The 19,450-nt window shown below is 37.6% G+C and overlaps 1 protein-coding gene across 1 annotated transcript in view; it reads left to right on the top strand.

The window, feature by feature from the left end:
- Positions 1-19,450, top strand: part of COL24A1 (collagen type XXIV alpha 1 chain) — a 165,414-nt gene that overhangs the window by 123,439 nt on the left and 22,525 nt on the right. Inside the window, exons 32-44 of the mRNA XM_072419592.1 lie at positions 5,152-5,205; positions 6,968-7,021; positions 8,022-8,075; positions 8,640-8,693; positions 10,580-10,633; positions 10,757-10,864; positions 11,568-11,621; positions 13,352-13,459; positions 13,803-13,856; positions 15,760-15,813; positions 16,898-16,954; positions 17,880-17,933; positions 19,379-19,432. Coding sequence (XP_072275693.1) covers positions 5,152-5,205; positions 6,968-7,021; positions 8,022-8,075; positions 8,640-8,693; positions 10,580-10,633; positions 10,757-10,864; positions 11,568-11,621; positions 13,352-13,459; positions 13,803-13,856; positions 15,760-15,813; positions 16,898-16,954; positions 17,880-17,933; positions 19,379-19,432 — 813 coding nt within the window. The remainder of the gene's footprint in view (positions 1-5,151; positions 5,206-6,967; positions 7,022-8,021; positions 8,076-8,639; positions 8,694-10,579; positions 10,634-10,756; positions 10,865-11,567; positions 11,622-13,351; positions 13,460-13,802; positions 13,857-15,759; positions 15,814-16,897; positions 16,955-17,879; positions 17,934-19,378; positions 19,433-19,450) is intronic.

The following is a 19,450-nucleotide window of genomic DNA, read 5'->3' as shown; positions in this document are numbered from 1 at the left end:
CCCCCCCCCCTCTCCTGCTTCCTTTTCTCTCTCTCTTTTCTTTCATATTGTCATTTGATTACCTGACACCAAATGAACATTTTCTTTTGCACTAAATATTTGATACTGTTTGTGATACTACGTGTCAGTCTGTACTTAACAAGTCTATGCTTTTACTGTGCTCTGTAATATGCACTTTACTGGTTTAGTGTCATATGTTAGCACATATTTTCTGTTTTGTATCTAATTGTTGGTTGTTTATAAAAAAATAAAAATAAAAAAGAAGAGATGAGCAGATTAGCTGCCCATATACCTTTGCTAGATAGCAAAACCAGAAAAGTGTCACCTTCTAATTCTGTTGGATAAAGCAGAACTAAACCTTTAAAATTAGAACAATGCAACCAGAAAGATCCGTTATTTCAGAGGGGACAGAACTTACCTGGCTGATCAGAATTTAATTACTCACCTGTACCTATTTACCATTATGGGCACCTCCACCATCACCCAGTCTTCTTCAGAGTTCCTGATCTTTAAACATCTTGATTGGCCAGGTCAGAATGATATAACTCCGAAGCATGCGCAAGGGAGGTAACTCATTGCATATCCCAGCAACCTACACTGAACTGCACATGTTTACTGCAGTTTGGTGTACTTTAAATAAATTTAATTAAATAAATTAAATTAAAGAGACTGTGAACAGGCAGCTGGGTATTATTTTGGGTTTATTTCAGAAGAGGGATTGCCTGTGCCTTCTACAATAAAGATCCTGCCTTCTTGCAATTTTGTTTGTGGAACTGTTTTGCATCCAGTCTGCTTTCTGGTAGACGCCAGGCTGATATCAATTCAATGCTTATGCTAGTTGAATGTAAAAATACTTTTTATTTTTTTAACTATATAGAATACATGAAATGTTATTTTATATCTTACTGGAGTTCAGCTTTAATACACACAAATTCTTCACATCACGCAAATATATTGATTTTGTATTTCTAACAAAAAAAAAAATTTACATTCCATAAAAATCCGACCATAAAAACAGACCATAAGTAGATAATAATGTTTTATTATTTCCTGAGAAAAACAGCATTATTGAGACACTCTCCCCCACATTAGGTCAATGGAAGCAGTTGTTAAATTAAGAATGGAAAATCCCCACATTAGGTCTGTAAATAAAAACAACCAGATCACTTTTCCTTTTGGAATCTCTAGAGAAAAGGATTGTAGAGGATGGACAGATCCATGTACATATGTTACATAATATTAAATGGAAATTGTTTTGGTAAATGATAGAAACATCTGATGTTCAACCATGTGTAGCACAGCTGAAATGATATCATAAAAGAATACATCATGTTGGGGAAGGCCAGTTGAGCACAAACAGTGGGCACTGCTATCAAGCGTAAAAATATGGAAGAAGTTAATTACAGGCACATTTAATTAAGTTTAACTATACTTCATGGGGCTACACTACTAAGATACAATATTCCAATTGTAATTTTGTCTGCCTGTTCAGCATCCTCACACACCCGAACTTTTCATTGTGGCCAAGGTTGCATCAGTGGTGGACATCTCTTTATGATACCCCATTTATGTTGGTGGTCAGTGGTGCTATGATTATGCTGTACAATAAAAAGTCCACTTTAGATCTGTAATTTCATTTTGACCTTTTATGTCCCTCAAAAAAAAAGTGTTTTTTTATCATAATTGTCTTATAATTTTTGCCGATAGCATATTTACCCCTCGTCTAAAACCTTCAGGTGGTAATTAGAGGATATCGATACCTATAGGAAAAGCCCTTTCCAAATTGGTGCTCTGCAGTTCAAGCCTAATAAAAATCTGGGTTTCACTTTGGAGGTCAGTGGTTAGGTGACTTTTCTACCCCCCAAAAAAAAGCTCTTTTACAATGTTCAGATGGCCTTTTATGTGCCCCCCCCCCCCCCTCAATAAAAAGTCCCATTTTCTCTCAGTGGGAATATTAATATTATTAATACACACAGTATTGATATAGTGCCAATATATTACTTAGTGCTTTACAAATTCCATAGTCATGTCACTAGCTGTCCCTCAAGGGAGCTCACAATCTAATGTCCCTACCATATTCATATGTCTTTAATACAACCTAAAGTCAATTTTAGGGGAAGGCAATTAACCTAACTGCAAAGGCCAGAGTGCTAACCCCTGAACCACCGTGTTCTAAGGACTCCATTATACTCCAAAATTGTTGCCCTTTTTGTACCCATTAGAGTAATTTCCCATCACAGGAAGGGGTAACAAATCTCATCAATGTATCACCTCTTCCCAGTAATTGCAACAGCATTGCTGCAATTCACCGCCTCCCCTGTCTGAAGCTGATTGAGTATACAGTTATGTTGCATTCTTTAGGACTTTGTCACCAACTCCTAGTGAATTCTTTGTAGAAATATACAGTATGGAGACTGACCTTTATAGAGAGGAAACAAGAAGTGCAGATTACAACAATGTTCTGGTGGTTGTTGGCCAAGCAAGGATACAGACAGTACTTAAATCTCGACAGAGGTTTTAACTCTTTTCCAATCCCATGTGTCCCAAAAAAATGTTTTATATTCTGAATACCCAGTGCTTCCAGGTAAGGGAAAGCATGTAACCCGAAAAGGTATGGGGGAGCCTAGGCACTGTCATATGACATTAAGGTGGCTTCACTGCACCTGCTGGCTCCGGCTGGGTATTTTCTTGGTGTCAGTTGTGACAGACGTAGAAAGCCATGGGGGAGTACTGAATACTGAGTATGGAAGTGAATATCATTGGGTAGGTGATACTTTATCCTGCATGAGCAAAGTAACAAAGATCGAAGATTTGAACTGTTTCTTACATAGTGAATCAGCTATAAGGAGATTATGAATGAAACAGATGTGGTGCTCCCTGTAAAATTATTTGATGATTCATAATTAGAGCCAGATTTGTCACCAAACTAATTGGAGAGATTATCACATGTGCATGTGAACAATGAACTTTTGCACTGTGAGCAGCAGATGGTAATTATTTAGTAGTATTTATCAGATTAATTTCTGAAATCATATAGTAAAAGGAAGTATTCAAGTATATTGGAGATATCAGTAACATTCCCTATCTTTCAATGCTAACCCAGATCTAGAACTGATGACAGCTTTGTCTGGGTTAGAACAAATTCCAGCGAGGACAAGATGTTCAATCCAAGGATAATACAAAACAGACATTGTGCCCAAACCTACATTTTGAAGATTCCTCCTGAATTCAAAAAATGATGAAATGTTCTAATTTTGATATATATTTTTTGTTATGCAAGGTATAGAACCTGATGATTTGTCTCACGATACATGATGAATTTTGTCTGCTGTTGTTTTTTAAATAAAGTGCCTAATCTATATACTAATGCCTGACATGCCTGGCTTCATATTTGCCTGATATTATAAAGTGGAACTAAATGTATCAAATACAAATTAGTGAGCAGCAAAGTCATGTGAAATGTGATGTCTCTTCTGCATTAAAACAGACCTAGGTGTTCATAAATCATTTCTTTAATGTACATTGATCAGTTCATCTGCAGTTCATTGTACAGTTGGCTGTCAGGAATGACTGAACTCTTGTGTGCACGTGCGCAAGTTATTCCCATCCGGCCAATCAGGATCATCCAAGTTCCTGAACCTGGAGGAGGACCAGATGAAGATCCACATGTGCATGCAAAAGTTTGGTCATTCACCTCCGGCAAATAGCAAAAGTTCCCAAACCTGGCAGAGAACCAAATGAAGTTGCCAGTGCCAGAGCGATATAGTCAATAAAGAACCTGTCTGCTCAATTGTTTATTGGTAAAATTTAGTCCTGCTGTGAAGCTGAACTCCAGGCAAACATCCTGATGATCTATCACAGCCAAGCATGTGTAATTACATTAAACCAAGTACCGTGCAGTCAGGTCCTTTCAATAGTAAGTGCTTTCAGCCAGTGTCAGAAAATATTCTGGCACTGAATGTACCAAAAGTAATTTTTTGAAGATTGTAAATCACACATAATTGTAAGGAATGCTGTTACCAAGGATTCTACTAGGATTATATGTGTACTTACTGGATGTATTGCATGTATTTCACCTAGAAGAGCTTCCTTTGTGTAGACTTACAAAAGCCCTTAGACTGCTGAACGTGACCTTGGATGTGATGTCAGCAGCCCCAATATACTCACAGCTGTCAATCAAAGGACACTCTGTGGCAGCCTTTCTCAATCTTTTAAATGTGGGAGAACCCCTGAAATATCTTGTCTTCAGGAAACACATCTCCACAGCTCACACTACATTAATATGGTGGTCTGTTGAAACAATACTCCTTTCATTGCTGTCTAGTGGGAATACCATGCCTACAAAAAGCTAAAAATATCATTAAAGTCATTTTAAATGACCTGAGAATCAGAAATTGCTCATTACGTGAGGAACCTCTAGCAAATTCTAGAGGGACCCTAAGGATCCATGGAGCCCTGGTTGAGAAACACTGGGCTAAAGTATTTCCCTTTGCTTCTCCCTGGCAGCTGCATTTATAGATAAGCAGGTAGGTGAGGGGAAGAGAAAAAAACATGCCCAGCACAGAAGGACTTTACAGTCCCAGATGAGGAGAGGGCTATGATTTACTGCATTGCCTCGTTATAAATAAAAAATAAAAATATGCAAGGAGGGACCTGTGCTAGGCAACTGACTAGCAAATTTTTTAAGTTCAAATAAATTTAAACATTTTTTAATATTTCGAGATTCCTTTTTGACTTTTGTAAAAATGCTGATGCATCAGATAATAACATTTCTTCTACAGAAGCTCCTGCATAGACAAGCATTGTATCTATCAGATACAGTGCAAAGGTAGTTTGGTAAAGTGGCTGTCCAGTGTATGTCTATTATGACTTTATCCAAAGCCCTGAGGAAGATAGACTTGAAAGCCCAGAAATGTGTCAGCTACCAGCCTTGAATAACAAAAAAATAATTTATTAAAATCTAACTATAATACCAAATTATTCTTCTGGTCTCACATTTATGTCTTACATATATATTAATATAATATTATTGGCGTAAATTGTGTCCTGTCCTAGTAAAATAAGGCGTAATAGTTATGCTAGACCTATGTTGACAAATGTGCAATGCTGTTTGATGATTGATTTTGTTTTCTTTTCTACATGTTCATCCAGGGCCCTTCTGGTCCACCTGGAAGCCATGGAGATACAGGACCTCCTGGAGAAGCAGTATGTTTCTAATATACGTTGTATGTTATAATGTATATGTTTATTATACAACAAGATAGGCAAACCCGCCATGTTTGACTGCAGCTGTCTTAGAGCTGTTCAAACAGCTGTCGAGGTGAATACAAATGGGGTAAATGCTATCAGCAGAAGGTTAGGGTGTTTCTAAAGCTTACATGACGAACTGACTGAAGTTCACAACCTATTAATCAAATTGGGACCTACCCTAATATAAAAACTAGTGCAGTGGAAACCTTTTCAAAAAGGGAACTATGCTGAGAAATATCTGATAAGCTGTTAGTTTGTTGGCATTCTTGTTCATACAAAGACTTTAATACTTATGAGAAAATAAGTAATCATACCTTTACCATGTAGGTAAGTAATCATACCCTTACTGTGCTATCCCAAGTGTGTTTTTCTTACCTTGTAAAGCATGATATACTACCCTAAAAACCAACATCTAGATCTGTTGACAGTATCATTTCTGGGTGTGCAGGTAATTCAGTGCCACAGGTACACCCATGTTGGTCATTCCTGATAGTTCTCTTGATCTGATCTTCAGTCTTCCCTCTAAATTCTAAAATGCCCCAATTGTTGGACAGCCATTTGTAAGTGCTCATATCACATAGGCAGTGATGTGGATACCCTAAAAGGAACCCATCTTCCAATAAACAAAGGAAGAGCAAATACCCTCTGGTCCAACACCTGACTATGAATTTAGATAATTCTTTTTGCAAGCTATTAAACAATTTGAATAGTGGGCTGGCACTAGGAACATGTGCTGATGAGAAACATTTCAACAAACATGATGACTTACCATTATGGTTGCCCAATTATCAGGTTGTGGGTGGTGAGGTGACCCCACTGCATTTTGTTATTTTAAAATAATCTGATTATAGTTTACTGAAGCCTGATCGGTTGCTATGGATTAACATATTAGGCTTAATTTATTAAATCTCTCCAAGAGAAGATAGACTATCATGGGAGAATTTGAGTGATCCAGTAAACCTGGAATGTATTTCCTAAAATTAATTTGCTACTAATTAGCAAATGTTTTAAATACTGGACCAGTTCCATCCCAGGTTTACTGGATCTTCCAGGTTCTCCCATATTAGTCTATACCCCGGTCTTAGAAAGCTTTTATAAATTAGGCCTATTATGTTCAATATCAGTGCTAGTTTTGCCTTGCTAAATCTTGCAAAATATGCACAATAATTATAATTTGTATATCATATAATCAGAAAAAGAAGGCCACAATTTTATGTTGGACCCTTGGAACAAGTTTCAGTGACTCCTCTATAAACATGTGCTCTTTTGCCACTTTTTTGACCCTTACAGTTAGATTAAGTTAGTGCCCCATTTGTAAAAAAATGTCTTGGTTTTCATAATGATTTACACAACAATGGGCCTTTATATGCAATTCACAAACCATTCTAAGTAATTCAGAGCAGCTTTACAAGTCATTGAAGTTAATTTTGCCAGGATTAAAGCAGATGTTTATAATTTGTTCAGTTACAAAGAGAATGTACTTGGGTTCAAACCATCAGACCCCACATGACTGCCTCTGAATATGACAATATGAGCTCCACGGCAGTGCTCTGTTTACTCTAACCCCCTGTGTGTTGCAGATACATAGGTCCAGCTCCTACAGTTTAATCATTTCCGTGCTGACCATTTGTACTACTATATATATCCTTCTGAAAAATCAAAACTCTTTCTCGGTTATTAATAGATATATATATATTTGTTTTACTTTATTTGTTAGGGACAAAGAGGGCCACAAGGAGACACAGGTCCGCCTGGAGAAACAGGGCCTGAGGTAAGTTCTGACTGGGCTTGTCTCAAAATGTTCCCTGTCCAAACTGAATTTAATTTTTTTTATGCTGATGTCTTGTATATGTGTGTGGGTGTTGATTTATACATATACACTGCCTAGGCAAAAAAAATTTCCAGGCCTGTGGAGGCCATGTTATGATTTAGGGTGCTTATGGGGGCAGTGTTTTGATTTAGGGTGCTTATGGGGGCAGTGTTTTGATTTGGGGAGCCTACGGGGGGCAGTGATATGATCCAGGGTGTCTGCGGGGGAAGTGTTATGATTTGGGGAGCCTATTGGGGCAGTGATATGATCTGGGGTGCCTTTTGGGGAAGTTTTATGATTCGTGGTGCCTGTGGGGCAGTGGCATGATCTGGAGTGCCTGTAGGGTCAGTGTTATGATCTGGGGTTGCTTAAAAAAGTTAGTCGGGTCTGAGTTCAGCAACATTATGTGGACAGCAAATTAGGTCTGATGTCTCCTTGAATATACTGAATGACCAGGTTTTTCTATCAATTGATATTTTTCTTCCCTGATGGTACGGCATATTCCAAAATGACAATACTAAGTTCATTGGGTTCAAATTAGGAAAGTGGGGTTCAGGGAGCATGAGACATCATTTTCACACATGGATTGGCTACCACAGTGGTCCAAGTCCTCAACCCCATTGGGAATCGTTAGAATGTTTTAGAAAAGACTGCACAACCTACTAACTCTCCCATCACAATACAAGATTTTGGAGCAAAATGAATGCAACTCTGGATAGAGATAAATGTTGTGATATTACAGAATATTTTTGAAACATAATGAATGCATGCTGAAATCAAAGCTAAAGGTAACTCTATTTGGAGCATGAGACTTGGGACAGGTGGTGTGTGTATATTATTTATATTAAAGACAACTATTTGATAAAGGAAGAAAAATTAGCTTTTTTTGTGATAACATTTTCTTGCTAATGTGAACATTCACTATTTATATATACATATCTTTTTAATTGGTGCTTTCTAGGGACCACCTGGGACTGAGGGGGAACCTGGACCTCAAGGAGATCTTGGAATAAAGGTGGGTTTTGATTGCGATTGTGCATGACCTGCAATCAGTAAAATCAGTAAAAGCTGCTATTTTTTCAAACCTACCAAAATTTTGGAAGATATAGTCTAAAGTCAAAAACTCACTTAGGACATTTCCTAAAATGTTTCTTTAATTTATAAAAAAAAGTCTATCCAAAGCCATTTTCTGCCATTTTAAATCCATTTAATTATTTATGTTCTATTTAGGTCTAGATATATTGGTGAAGGTCAGATCCATTGTTACGTTACTATTGCTTTCTATGTCCATTTTTCTGGTCCTGGAAGTCATTGCATTCAGGACTGAAAGTTGCTAAAAATCCGTGATGTAGAGAGAAACTTTTACAATTGAACACTTGTTTTAGTGACAACTGTCTAGAAGGGGATTTTCCTGTTAGTTACTGTTGTAAGTAAACAATGAGAAACGTTCCCAATGGTGCACAAATGACAAAAAAAGCCTCCCGGGGGTTAACATAGTTTTTATCTACTCTATTAAAGTTAAAAAAAACTAAATCTTTAGATGTGATTGTATTAGAATTAAATGTTTCTTTGATTTCAGGGAGATGAAGGGCCGTTGGGCAATGTTGGGGCACCAGGGGAGCAAGGTTTACGGGTAAGTACATTGTCTTATCATTTCCGTATGATGGAAGATTAGCTTCCATATTTTTTTATGATTTGCTCTGTGCAATGGTTTGCATTGTGATGCTGCTGATCTATGTCTAACTATTTTTAGATAGACCTTTGCCTGCAGACAGTTTTTTTCCCTTCCTTGTTTTCAAGGTAGTTCCAGACTGGCATTATGATGGGTTTATTTTCCGAACCTATATATAGCGCTGATTTACTATGTGACACCTTCCAATCCCAAACACTTCATTTCCTCCAGGTTAAATTAAAATGATCCTAACTTTTCCCAAGTGTCTGTTTTATAATCTCAGGCTGCCTCACACCAGCTATTATGGGTTTTAAATAACACGGTGATTAATATCATAATGAACCAATTTTAGACCTATGGAAAATGTAACTATAACTTCAATTCCAGTTTTGTGTGTCATGCACTAAATAAAACACAACACCCACATTTTATTTCCCTAAAAACCTACATTCAGGTTATTCTGACTACTTTTTCTTCTGCATTTTGAATGGAAAACTTGGCAAAGATAATTCCATAGGTTTCTAAATCAGGTACAATTGTCTGTCCCTTCTGCAATAAATATCCTGTCTGCTTGCAATTTTGGAATGTGGAACATTAGTTCCGCTGTAACAATAAGGTTTCCCTGCCATAATTCCTAAGTTTTATCAAGTCCACCTGGGATGATTGGATGTGGCCAGCCTTCTTTGAGTGGTCTAGTTCAGCCTGATTTATTCTCAGAGAAATCAATATTGAAACAGAAAAATAGGGACATCTGCATAGTGGTAACAGCTGGTGTGCAAGTCCATGAACTCAAGGGGAAGAAATGTTACCAATATTATCCTAGAGAAATTTAGGAAATTGTCAGGTTGTTTAATTGTCAGGAGGTTTAACTGTCATCGATTAATTGCATTAGCCTGAATAAAAAAAATGTAGAGCTTCCCTGCAGCATACGTATATTTCTGTGTTTTATCCCTTGACCTGGGATGTCACTTCCCATACTTATCCTTCACTCTCTTCTTCCACCCCCCATTTCCCCAACCAGAATAAATGCAGACCACTTGTTTGGAAGAATCTGGCCTCTTCACCCATTTAGTAAATACAACTCTTTTATCACTTAAACATTTCAACAACAATTTCTATACAAAACACAATTTTCTTCCCACCCACTTTAACTCTCAGCACCCCCTTTTCTGGTTGCAGGTCCTCTGGGGCGTTACCTTGATGGCCACACCCCTTTTTGTCTGCCCCTTTTGACTAATCCTCCTTTTCCCAGGTGTACAGTCCCGCCTCGGGAACGTGACCAATCTGGCAGACCCTCTGCTCACTGAACCTCTGCCGCCACTTTTACAAGTACTTCAGGAGGAGCTACACATAGGGCAGGCCCTCCCAACATTGCAACATTTCCCACCATACTGCCCCCAAGGACCCCAATTGCCACCCTTCAATAGGAAATACTAGATTGGCAGGGAAGTACACTGTTTCACTCTTCTTGCCAAACTGACCCTTCTTTTTTCTCCTACCTTATCACCTCCTATTCTCTGCCCCTTACATTCAGCTCCTTCCTTTTCATCTTTTCCACACATTCTTCTAGGTCCACTTCCACAGCTCTCAGATATCTATAACATAAATGTTAATTATTCTACAGTACAGGACGTACACAAAGGACACACAACAACATTTTCCATTTGCAATTAATAAACATATATGAGAAAATGCTTCCAATAGTATCTTAACAGTCTAAAGGGAGTAAATAGGAGAAGTTCATTGTTAGGGTTTAAACTTAAAGTTTCGGGTGTACTGACCCTGATCAAACAAGTTTGACTTTTATATATATTTTTTATATATTTTTTTTTTATTTCACTTAACAGGGAGAACCGGGTCCACCAGGGGAAGATGGTGTTCAGGGAAAAGATGGCTTAAAGGTAAACTCCTGCCATCCTGTTTGTCTTCATATGACATTCGGCATACTACGCAATGTGTTACTGGGAGCTTAAAGGGAAAATGTAAGTGTTTTATGTACATAAGTGCTTTTACTTCTTTTGAAGGGAGAACCAGGAGATCCCGGCCTTCAAGGAGAGACTGGTGAAAAGGGAGAGGATGGCATACCAGGAATCCAGGGGTCTGTTGGAGAACCTGGCATAATGGGATTGCCTGTAAGTAGGTTTACTGCAGTTTTCTTCTGCGATAAATTAGCTTCTTTTATCTAATTCATCAGAAATACACAATATTAGGGTATATTTAGAGCAAACTTTGCATTTCACTGTTTGTTTTTTACTGGCCACTGTAGTGTTTTTTCCACACTGCCTGCATTTTATGAGCCATTTAAAAATTGCAGACCATGGCATGGAGTCTTGATTGTCCTTCAGTGTCCTCAACCTAGTGCTGCAGAAGGAACTCCATCACTGGAGGAGACACTAGCCACATGACTCCTACCAGCTTTTTAAAATGTATTTGAATGGCACTTTGTTTGCTTCACGTTCTCAGATATCCTATTTTGTTATGCACCATAAAGTGTCCAACCTCCCCTATCAAAATTGGCTGGTCACAGACTGGAGAGAAGAGCATCATGAAAGCCAAGGAGTCACTTTTACATTTAGTAGATGGCTTGCATGACCAAGTTGTAGAGATTTTCCAGGACACATTGTAACAGTGAATACCACTTGAACAAAGGACTTTGCTTTCAAAAGGCAGTGTTTCACTCAGGATGCAATTACTTTGGAGCTTTTTATGGTCTTCACAGTAGAAATGTTTTGCTTGAACAATAAAATACTGTTTTAAAAAATGTTTTGGTAACTGTTTCTGTCTTTTCTGACTTTTACAATCTAATTATTGAATTTCTTTTTTATGAGCAAACAGGGTCCAGAAGGAAAACAAGGAAATCCAGGGCAAAGAGGTCGTCCAGGCAAAAAGGTAATTTATTTATTTTATTGAAAATATAGTATTTTGTACTTTCATGAGAATACTAAACATTGTATTATTAACGTGGGATTTACATGCATGGTTTTATATTGGTATTATATTTTTCTTTTGTATCAACAGACTGCACCCCCATTACAATAATTTTTGCCCTAAAGCAGCTTACAGTTGTAAAGTTCTAACCACAATAGTATACACACACAAGCATAACCATGCTTGGGACATTTTGGTTTAAATTTTGGTCACCAAAAGCAATACAAACACAAGAGGCTTTTGATGATAGTGGACTTGTGTTGGGATTGAGCCTGGGGCCAAAATATGTTTTAAAGGACACTTGCTAGGGGATTTATGGGAAAAGCCATTACCAAACACCATCTGAAAATGATGGTTGCCTGTCTGTAATTCAAATGCTTCTGTGACTTATCAGGAACTGGAACTGGAAGAAGGGTCAGAACACTTATAAACCATACTCCTTCTAGGTGAATAGTCCACTTTCATATGTACTTTACAGTAGGAGGGTCTCATGATGTAATAGTAATAGTAATTTCTATAGTAATCTCATGATTTCTTCACAGTGTTGGGAAGACTTAGTGATGGCATGGTGATTTCAGGATAGGGACAGCAACAGAACTATCCAGCAATGGGGCAGCTACTGGCTTCCATTTACAAAAGGGGTATTTGTTGTGGTCTGCATGCATTACCCTGCACATGTGGGTTGGTTTGCAGTACTACCTGAATTCAAATTTCAAATAGGGAACTGTCCACCTGGAGTTTCTATGCTCCCCCCAGGTTATTTGGGGGGGGGGGGGGGTTCTCTCTGTAAAGCGATTTCTTTTTTCCACAATGCAAAAGCACATTTGGAGGTTAATTGGCTCTTGACTAAATTGGACCTGGTCTTAATTTTCTGCTCTGCCATGTCTCAAAGCAGAGCTAGCAACTTGGCCTTGTAAAAATAAACAATTGCTTAAGAAGCAGCAAGAAATTGAATTCCGATGTGCCTAGCTAGATGAAAAGGACCTCTCAGGAGTAGTATTCTAATATGTCATCAAATTAGATGCCAAAAATCCTTTAAGGCTTCCAGGTTCCTCTGCCACCATAAACCCCTTAACCCAACCTCCTCGTCTCTTGACCTATGACAGCAGATTTCTTTTTTTAACTTACTATTTTCTAATATCATCTGGGTGTCCTGTGACATGCTAGGTCATCCTTAGTCTTCACTTGCCAGTCAGTGGTCTTGGTTAATTAAGAGGAATGATGACATTAGCTCTGTTCTCTGTATCAATACGCTGTAAGAGTAAGAGGTCCATGATGCCTTACCCTTAGTCCTTTTTTAGTCATCTGGGTTCAGTGATGCAGGGCTTCGTTCAACCCAAAAACCTAAGGAAAGTTTGTAGTTAAGACAGTGATCATGGGTAACCTTTTGGGATTAAATTTTCTGGTGGCTTTGCTTCTACATACAGTATAAATTCACATATCAACCTGATGGCTATCACAATGGCCTTGTTCAACTTTGTGATGAATTGGGTTGTAATATGGTTCTATCTCCTCTGCCCCTGGCATAATCTTTGCTGTTTCCTTATTTATTGTTGGGTCATTTAGACACAAATGCAAAATGTCAACAAAATAATACAAATGTGAACTTGCCACAAGTGATTTTAATACATAAGAGCCAATGAAAAACTATCAACTTTTACCTTACATTCACATTATCATCATGTCCACAGGGAGAAAAAGGACAAATGGGGCCAGTTGGAGAAATTGGAAGTACCGGTGACCAAGGACAGCAAGGCAAAACGGGCCCTAAAGGGTCACGGGGTACACGAGGACCAGTGGTGAGTTTTCTCCAGTGTTCTTGCATAATCTTTGTACTATCACGTGCATTACGTTTACAAGATGCAGAAGCTTGTCCTGTGTTTATTTGCATCTGTAATGTAAACTCTGTGTTTAGATCAAAGAATGGTAATTATCATGTGAGCTAAATAGGACATTCTTCCTCCCAGTTCCAGAGGGCATATCTGGGAAAGAACTTACTATCTCCCCACACGATCACACAGGAAGATGTCTTAAAGTGGGATAAATAAAAAGCCTTTGATAATCAGATGTTTGAATGTCCCGTACTTACTAGCACAGGAAACTGTATCATATATAACAGTCATATTCTTGTATTTTTGACAGGGCCATCCAGGAGCTATGGGGCCAGAAGGAGAGCCTGGGATCCCAGGATATGGGGTATGAATGTCATTTATTCTTGTGTCAAGTCTACATTCACAAAAGTAAATTATAGCAGTCGGGGCAGTCATGGGCTTCCTAATTTGCTAGGAAAAACTGGTAATGGAGTATTCACCCGTAAATTCCTGTCTTTCATGGTAATTATATAAAGAAATTTCTCATATATTTTAAATTTATTTAAAAGTCGTAAGGTCCTTGTTTGGTTTTGTGATGCCCGAGGCTTTGGTATCTCCCTGTTGGAGTCCCTGAAAGATTTACAAGACAGGATGAGACCATGCTGATATCAGTCAGAATAATGTATTTGCACAAATGACACACCATAATGTCTAACAACACACCCACAGTCTGCAGTCTGTGCAGCTTAGGTGGTGGGAGCACTGAATTTAGATATAAAGTACTTGGTCATAAAGGATATTCCTGGGCATATTAAGGCAAAGATATGCCTAAAGAGTACTACTTAATAATGAATTACCATAAGATTCTTGCTAATTTTACCAAAGAATTTACACATTTTTTACAAAGTTTGTGGTCACCTGACCTTTAGATCTATTTATATGGACTTGTTGGATATCACATTCCAAACCCAAGGGCATTATTTTTGCGATGGGGGATATAACAACCTCTACTCTTTTGGGAACTTCTACTTTAGATCTTGGAAAAGTTAATTGGAAATGTGTGCATTCTGGCAAAATAGAATATGTCTGGTCAAATGCTGTTGTTAGGTATGTTGTTCAGTAGGGTATAGGTCAAGGACTGTGTAGGAAGCTTGAGTTCCTCAACACCAAACTCAATAAACTATTTCTTTTTGGAGCTGGCTTTGTACACATGGGCATAGTCATACTGGAATATATTAGCTCTGTCCCCAATCTGTTGTCAAGGTTAGAATTGTACAATTATCCTAAATCCTTGTAATGTATACTGTAGAACCAACAGTACCATTTACTGGAAACAAATGAACTGGGCATGTATCCACATGTTGAACATTTGAGAAAGTGACTGCACATATTACCCATCTGCGCTGTGGCACTCAATTTGGACACTGTCTACTATAAAATAGAACACAACATTTACAGAACTCTTCCAAACGTCCCGTACTATTTGTAGTTGGCAGCTGATTCTAGTATTGTAAACATTGCTCTAAAGAATAAATATGTGCAGAGTAAACATATACTTTAGTGTCCACAGCCATTTTCCATTTTCCCAAATAAGCAGATCTGAGTCATAAGGAAATGTAATAATTACGTACTGTCATCAGGGGATATCTGGAAATCTTGTTTTAATAAATTTAAAAAGCACATGTGTTTATGCATAATCGATTGGTGCAACTGGAAACCACTCTTGCTCAGTGTTCTGTACAATAATTGGGCTTATTCAATAGTTCTTTCCTAATGGCTAATTCAAGTGCAGTACCTCTTAGCGCATTCTTGGGCAGCACAAAGCCTAACCTGTTTGTAAACTCTAAACAAAAATCTAGAATTTACTTATAATAACTGTACTGTATCAGTTTGAGTACAAAGAATTACCTGTTAAGTCAAAAATACTAAGCTGTCCAGTGCACCCTTCCTGTGCTGTCTCGATGAGTCTGTTAAGCCTTGCTAGCTCTTATCTTGTACCAGGTCTTATGTACACCTAGATAGTTGTCATCTAAGATAAGCAATTGTGGTCATGTTGGGTGAAGACCTAGAATGTGCACAGCAGTCCCCCGCTGTGGTTTAGTCATCCATGTGGGATCACTAAACCAGTTTATTTATTGGTTATTTAAACTTTCTCTAAGTGAACCCTACCTAGGTTCCTAGGCTAGTCCACTCCCTATTTTGCTCATTACTTCCAGAAGCTTCCTCTGTTGTAGCCTGCCTTACGTATGTACACTTATTATATAATAAAGCAATGCTCTTGTATTTAGGGTCATCAAGGCCAGACAGGCCCCCCCGGACCATCAGGGCCTAAAGGAGAGAAGGTAAGGACTCATACGCATGAGTATTTGTCACTTTACTGGCTTATAATTTAGTAACCCATGTATAAAAACTTTCGAATCACGTCATTATTTACTGACAGAGTCTGACTGGTGGAGAAACAGGGTCTAAGACCCTGTAAAGAAATGCTGATATGATTTTTGTTTTTTGCAAACAACACCGTGATTAAGAATTGGGATTTTAGAAGGAAGTGAAGGGAGGTTTTTGTAGACTAAACATTAGGTGTCGACAGGAGACTAGAAAGCAAGGATCAGACCAGCTAATTGTATGTATTCTGCTCAGCGCACAACCATTAGGTATGGATTTAGCATTTATATATTGCAACACATATATACATTTCTCCAATAGGTTAATGGACCTTTCAGGCACATAATAACACTCAATGTGACTCACCAAACATACTAAATGAACATTGCTTTATTCAGTTTGATTAAAATTCTTACACAAAAACACATAGAAAGAAAAAAAACACTGTGGGTACAATGCTAACATGTTAACATATTCCCATATTATTTTTGCATTTGCTGACGCGTTTCTCAGAATTACCTCTGCTTCTTTAGGAATATTATCGGGATGGGGATATTGTGGCATTTTTATAACAACAATGTAGGTTTATCAATACCTTTAAAGATTAACAATGTAAAAATATTCTTCAGGTTTAATTTTTTATTCACAATCATTGTTTCCAAATATACAATATAATATTAAGAAATATAAAAATACACAACGTGTGCTAATTCTAACTCAGATCCTTGTGTATATGTGTTACCTTTGGTTAAAGAACCTAGTAGAGAGATGTCCAACTCCAGTCCTCGAAAGTCCTGTACAGGCCAGGATTTTTTGATGCTTCTGACTCTTTGTAAACCACAGTAAATTTATAGCAGTGTGTTAGACAAGTACTTCAAATTTGTGTGGATTCTGGCCGCTGTGGACTGGAGTTGGACACCCTGGACCTAGTTTTCTACACAGTGTAATGATTTGGGCACTACTTATTTATGCAATAATGGTTCAGTAGGGTTGAGGACAAATCCCACTTACGTTTCTTCTTGCTGTATGTTTCTTTCATAGGGTTATCCTGGTGAAGACAGTACTGTTATTGGACCACAGGGACCCCCAGGTGAACCAGTAGGTTTTTCTCTAAAGCACTTTTGTTTTAGGCATTATATTGAATGATTGTAAGGTTATATTATATTTCATTTGATATAGAGTAGATTATGGGTGTACTTTACATTAGGATGCTATAAGAAAACTCCAGGAAAAAATAAAAAACTCCAAGCCAAAAACAGTGATGTCAGTCCTGCATGTTGAGTTGCTCACAGGAGGAGAACGTTAAAGGATAAATCCATCAATTTACTAAATCGTTGCCAAATCAAAAGGATGGACAAGAGGAGGTAACTAAGAAAGCAGAACTTGCGCATCCATTTTTCATCCATTTAATTAGCATTTAACATTTAAATAAAGCCACACATATATTTTTTAAATATCATAGATGAAAACAAAAGTTGAGCAAAAATTTGTTTGTATGAGAAACAATCCAAAATTTATGCATGGATATTTTTTGAGGTCCCATGCATTTGTGGCAGTATGAATAACCCATACACCAAATTTCAAGATGAAGAGATGGAACAGTGCAGAGACCCTACAGATTGATTAAGAATGCAAAGAAAAAGAAAATGTAGGAAGCAGGAAAAAATAAAATAGATTTAGTTTACTTGGCATGGCAATTGGCTTCCAGGAAACAAATGCAATTTCGACTGGCATTATAGTAAAAAAGTAGATTAGACAAATCCTTTTGCTGGTTAGCAGGGCGGACCGCCAGGGAATTTTGTTTGGAATCACAAACTGATTGAATTACCCTTCCACTCTGCACATACTAATGTTATATTGATTGAGGAACTGGCTTTATTATTTGTTTTAGAAGAAATTGCTGTATTCCAGATTACTCTCACTGTTCATTGTGACTATCATCTATATCCTACAGATTTGTTCTTGTATGCAATAGGTGTTTTATTGCCTAACAAACTAAAATTTACACCTTGTCTTAACACAGGGTCCTATTGGAGAGCGTGGTGATCGGGGAGAGTCTGGAGATGAAGGCTATCAGGTACTAAAATATGTTCGGAGATACGTTTGTTCACCTTTGAGACATAATGGGGTTGATTAACTTAAAGAATATAAGCTTAGCATATCAAATTAAAAAAATAACCAAGAAATATTTTTCTTTGCTTAGTAAAAGAGATCTTCAATTGTCCATTCATGTACAAGGGAAAAAAAACAGTTTTCTTCAGATTATTTTGCACATTGTTCTATGCAAAGTGAATTTTCTTTGCAAAGCGGTAATTTACCTTATTAAAGAACATTCATTTAGTAAATCTCAATTTGTTTGACATACAAAAAACGTGCTTTAGATGTCTTACTTATCTGTTTTGGTGTATGTTGCTATTTCTAGAAAATTTCTGTTTTAGCATGTACACCTGTATATAAATATAGTGCCCATGCATTTTAGGTAGACCTTTGTGCAGCGACGTAGGGATAAAGTGAAGGAACTTAGAACTGCCTGCCAATAACTTTAATAGCCACCCCAATCTTCCTGCCGTGGTTAAATTCAAAGCTGTACTGTCAGGCAGACTTCAGCATGGAAGATTTGAAGTTTTGGACAGCTTATAAAATGTAAATCCCAATAACAAGATTTACAGGAAGTTTAGTAATCAACCAGGTATATGCTAATTTAGCTTTACTGATATCAATATCTGGTGAAGAAGTCTCTTTAAAGTATATTAGGATGTAAAAAACATTTTTCCATGATTGTTTTACAAAAACAGAATTCTGGATTTACACTTCAGTACCCCAGTTTCTGCTTTTTAATCGCTGTCCAGTCTCATGCAGGAGATGGGGAGAATACCAGTGAGAATAACTAATCTAAACAATGGAAAAATCAGATCTCTTGGCCTCCAGACAGGATTGTGCTGTGTGGCAGAGCTGTATAAATCTCTGGACAAGATGGACATAAATGGAAATCATTTGGCAGGCAACACAGCTTTATATATTTATCTCACTTGTGGATTTAGCTGCCTGCTTGAAACTCAGCTTTTGGCAAACTTGCTAGGCAGTTGAATCACATGCTTGTATCGTTGTACTCATGGAGACTTCGGTTGCAAAAGATCCAAGCAAAAATTTTCTTAACTGATGTTTCAGATTCATTACAAACCCAAATGATGGACCATTCCTTCTTCACAAATCTTTCATTTAAATATCTGCTGTTGTAAAACTACCATCCACCTTTCTTCCAGCATTATGGAATGTTGTGGATGGGATATAAACTGCTGTGATGAACCTGGCTGATGGTCTCTAGAGCTGCAGTTATACAAACAGTGGGTCAGTACATCTCTACCCACCCAAAACTGAGTTTATTTTTGAATTAAACAAATTTTAATATTGAATATACCCAGTACCATAGCAATGATTTCATTGTGGGTTTTTTGTGATAACAATATGTCATTCTTTACTATCCTTTGTGAAAAAATAATCCTTATTGTGTTCTTATTTTAGGGTATTGTTGGTGTTCTTGGACCAAGAGGAGCAATCGGCCAGCAAGGGGCTCCTGTAAGTAAATCACTGAGT

The sequence above is a fragment of the Pyxicephalus adspersus genome, chromosome 8 (genome assembly GCF_032062135.1).
Source record: "Pyxicephalus adspersus chromosome 8, UCB_Pads_2.0, whole genome shotgun sequence".
Taxonomy (NCBI): Eukaryota; Metazoa; Chordata; class Amphibia; order Anura; family Pyxicephalidae; genus Pyxicephalus; species Pyxicephalus adspersus.
The sequence above is the reverse complement of the archived record's forward strand: the minus strand, read 5'-3'. Positions and strand labels throughout refer to the sequence as shown.